Below are 4,679 nucleotides of genomic sequence, written 5' to 3' on the forward strand. Positions count from 1 at the left end.
CCCCCCCCCCCAAATACAAATGTACCTTTCATCTCTAGAACTCAAACTACCATTGTTTCTAACGGTACCCCCTAATGGTATCCCCTAACTGTAACGATACCCTCTAACAGTACTCCCTACCGGTAGGTGTCCTTGTTATCAGTCAGCTGACACTACCGAACACGTCCTCCCCTCCTGTTCTAATTACCAAGGCCAAGGTCAAGGATACGAAGATTAAGTGTTTCGGAATAGTTAGAGTTTTCTTCGTCGTGGACGATACCCGCCATTTAAATCAAGATCAAATCAAATAGGCAATATTACGTACTACATGTACAAATGAGGGTAGGAGTAGTGACAAAGACACCACAGCGTATACTAATGAGCATGTTTAAACACATCGACATCACTACGTAAAAGGAAATATATCGATTTCCTTTCAGGTCATTATTGCGACTACAGGCTTCATCAACCTGTATCTCACGGAACTTTCTGTAGTAAATGTATTCGTCAGCCGTTGACATCATTGCAGAGCAAGACCTTGAATATCTAATAAACACGTGGGTGAGGGAAGCACTAAATAGCAAAAACAATGTGTTTATCTTACCTGTGTACGTAAAATCATTTCAAACCCAAATATGCCATACAACTTAAAAATAAGGTTTATAGAGAGCTTCATGTCGTATACGACCGTATGCTCAAGCATGACGAATGAAAACTCCATATCAACATATATATATATATATATATATATGCTATTACAATATAACTTTAAAAATAACACTCATATATTAAGGAGAAAGGACAGGAATTCTACCCGATGTGTTTGAATAGATGAATTCAAAAAAGTAGCATTTGTGTTCAGATAAACAACATTTCGCAAACGTAAACAGGTAAACACTTCACGCTTAAGTGGATATCAACACGCCCTTTACAGACATGATATTAGTATGCGTACTGGTTAAACAAGTTTATTTCAACTTCTTGACACGGTAAACGCAACAGCATGATGGGGACGCTCGTGATGCTGACGTGTATCCTAGTCGGGTGTTTTCAGGTAGGTTCACTTATACTGTACACATTTATCGGTATTTTATGATCTTGGCCCCGTTGTCCAAAAGGTGATTAGCTTAATAAGTGATGAGTGCAAAATTATATTTTTGTGTTTTTTTTTGTTTTTTTTTTTAAACACAACCATTAAATTAGTTACAACCTTTCTAGATATAAATATTTCGTAGAGTAAATTTACATGCAAAATGTGAGATATTACCTTGTATATTGACGAAATAATCAAAGGTTTAAAAATATTGTTAAACAGTGCTTAAGCTAGCCACTTGTAAACAACTGGACCCTTTTTTTTTATAAATAATCAGGCTATTACATTAAAAAAAAAACCAATATCAAAAGGACTATTATGGGTTTTTTTCTGCAATTAGCCTATCTTATTATTTGTGTTTTAATCTAATTTATGTAATTGATTTTCAATACCTGTGTTTTGTAATTCTATATAAAGCTTTTTAAATACTCCATTTTGAGTAATTGATTTCTCCTTTATTATTTTGAAACTGAAGTGTTTAAGAAATGGACGATAACTAAAAAATAGTGTTCAGTGTACTAGTTTCAGGTATATGGTCATTTAACTTTCTTAAATGTGATTTTATTTAGACATTTTTTGTTATTTTTGTATAGGCGATAGGAGGGATGCCACCTTTGGAGCGAGATCTCATTGAGTTGTTGGAAAGTAAGTCTACATGTATATTCACTATATCAAATCCACTATTTCAAACGTCTTAGCGAACATGTATTGAGAAGGCAGTCTTTAAACAAAGTGTAAATGCTCATTGAAATTCAGAAACCATTGACTATTGTATAAAATATCTATTATTTATGGAGTGTTGTTAGGTTAAATACGTGGTAATATGGACATGAAAAAGTGATATCGACCGATACCATTTTATCATTAGTTTTTTTTAAATTATACCATATACGTCTTTTTATTTTACCATTTAGGTCTTATAAATTATACAATAAACGTATTTGGTTTTTTTTACCTTAAAAGTCTTATTAAATATACCATATACGTCTTTTTATTTTACCATTTAGGTCTTATCAATAATACTATAAACATTATTTTTTTTTACCTTAAAAGTCTTATTAATTATACCATATACATCTTTTATATTTTACCATAAATGTGTTATCAATTGTACCATATATGTATGTTTTTTTTTTATATGATATATGTCCTTATATTTGTACCATAAACGGCTTTTTAATTGAACCATAAGCGCAGTCGCTAACTGTCCATCCAAGATCTGAAAACTTATTTAAAATATGTAAATAGAACACTGAGAGTGATATAATCATTTATATAATACATTTTTAGTGTTGTTATGTGACTAGTAACGCTAATTAATTAAATTTTTAGTATTGTAAAGTTGTCCGAAGAAAATGTATGCTATGATCTTTAAAAAGAATTGATAATATTGTATTATGAATTTGATTTTAAAGTCCGTCTAGGTTGCCTTTTTAACAACCTCTTTATGAGTATTTCTGTTTTATATTTATTTCGTCTATAGTCGCAAGAGGTCGTCAGCATTCTACTAAAAATCACCGTCCAAGTTCATCGTCCTCGTCCTCGTCGGCCTCATCGTCCTCGTCCTCGTCGGCCTCATCGTTCTCGTTCTCGTCCTCGTCCTCGTCGGCCTCATCGTCCTCAGAAGAAGAAGAAGTAGATATTTCGGAGTCGGGATTTCCCTCTATCTCAGGGCCTGAAAATTTCGATGATAAGATCGCCATTATTGGGGCGGGGCCTGCTGGCATTCACATGGCTTTGAAACTGAAGGTCAGTGTTGTTCTGTGAAAGGGTCGTAATATCTCTAACCATATAAGTACATGTAACTATTGTCTTTGTGGTCTTAGTAATTTGTTAAAGGTAGGATTTTTTGTACATAAGGCTATCGGATTTGTACACTTGTAAGACAGTCGGATTTACAAATCAAGAAAAAAAATCTCAGCAAAAGAAAAAAATAGTGAGACCAGGAGACAACAGGAGAACTAGAAAACATGCATAATTAAATAATAAAAAATCGACAAAAATCATTTTCGACCACTTAAAAGTTCTTACAAGACTCCAGTCCAATATTTCATTAATCTAGCGATATGGTCGCTGCTTAAACTCCTACAGGAGACTGTTGGTGTCCTTTCGTATGTTTTGGTATCTCCTCAGATTCTGTGGTCAAACCTCGACCCATATCAACCTTCAAACTGATTTGGAGGTATCAGGCTGAAACGGAGTAGAATATGAAAATTGTCATATGATAACCTCTAAATATAATCTAATAATTGATTAATTAAAACCTTTTATTGATTTTGTAGGATTTCAATCGGTCAGTGATATTATGCCACTGTCATAGAGAGTATTGAACATTCAAATTATTATGATAAGTTTTCATCATTATTTTGCAATGTCATCAATTTTATATCACCTTATACTCATATACGTATTTTAATGTAAAATTTCCCACGAATATCATTTTGATTACTAAGTACATTTATCACATAATTTACTGTGTTATCCAGTGAATATACCCATGTCATATTTGTTTGCGTATTAACCAATGAAATATGACTTATCAGCCCAGTGATTGGTTGTAAGTTTCAATTGTTTCAATTGTGACGTCACGCCTAGGACAAGTACATGACGTCACAGACTTACGCCCTGGAGTCAAAATGGCGTCTGTTTACATTTCATGGGTGCATGAAAGTTGTCGTTTTACATGAATAAATGCCACAAATCTTGCTTATGTGATAAACAGGATTTTACACTCGTTTTAATTTCATATGAAATTTATGAAACTCGTCACGATTTTTTTCATTTTAGCTCGCCACGCCAGAGGCTCGCTAAATTGAAAAATTCTCAGACTTGTTTCATACATCTCATATGAAATGGAAACTCATGTAAGATCCTATATATATAAGCCACTGCATTTTCCTTCGCCTGAATGAACATCTATGTTCAGAGACAATTTAAAAGTGACGTTAGGAGGGTATAGCTGTGCAACTGTCACGCATTATCGCCCATTGCCTATTTATCTACGATATACGAAGGCCTCATAAAAGGATGTAACATCACATTAAGTTGATATATAGAACTTTTCTACTGTAATTTTCGAGTTAACAAGATATGAGCAGTGTTTGATATATTGAATTCAGTATACTCTACCTAAGTAAGGTTAGGAACAGTTCAAACAACTTATGACAAAGGCCGATTCAAATTCATTTTTTTAAATGGCGGGGTTCCTTTTCTAGCATAAAACCCGACTATGAAATCTCTCCACCATTATGGCCGATTTCGTTTATCCTGTTCAACATTTTCAAATCATTGAACCTGAAATAAGACGGCTAAGCTGGCAAAGATCAGAACTGAGGCTGACTTTTGGGAAATCCGGCCAGTACCTGTTAGGGGTCTAGATATACCTGTTAGGGGTCTAGATGTGCCTGTTAGGGGTCTAGATGTGCCTGTTAGGGGTCTAAATATACCTGTCAGGGGTCTAGATGTGCCTGTTAGGGGTTTAGATATGCCTGTTATAGTGCTAGATATGCCTGTTAGGGGTCTAGATGTGCCTGTTAGGGGTCTAGATGTGCTTGTTAGGGGTCTAGATGTGCCTGTTAGGGGTCTATATGTGCCTGTTAGGGGTCTA

The 4,679-nt window shown here is 34.4% G+C and overlaps 1 protein-coding gene across 1 annotated transcript in view; it reads left to right on the forward strand.

The window, feature by feature from the left end:
* Window positions 1-926: 926 nt before the first annotated feature.
* Window positions 927-4,679, forward strand: part of LOC110455322 — a 15,656-nt gene continuing 11,903 nt past the window's right edge. The window contains exons 1-3 of the mRNA XM_021505402.1: window positions 927-1,033; window positions 1,666-1,717; window positions 2,556-2,821. Coding sequence (XP_021361077.1) covers window positions 983-1,033; window positions 1,666-1,717; window positions 2,556-2,821 — 369 coding nt within the window. The 5' untranslated portion in view covers window positions 927-982. The remainder of the gene's footprint in view (window positions 1,034-1,665; window positions 1,718-2,555; window positions 2,822-4,679) is intronic.

Source organism: Mizuhopecten yessoensis, unplaced genomic scaffold (genome assembly GCF_002113885.1).
Source record: "Mizuhopecten yessoensis strain PY_sf001 unplaced genomic scaffold, ASM211388v2 scaffold8195, whole genome shotgun sequence".
NCBI classification, from domain to species: domain Eukaryota; kingdom Metazoa; phylum Mollusca; class Bivalvia; order Pectinida; family Pectinidae; genus Mizuhopecten; species Mizuhopecten yessoensis.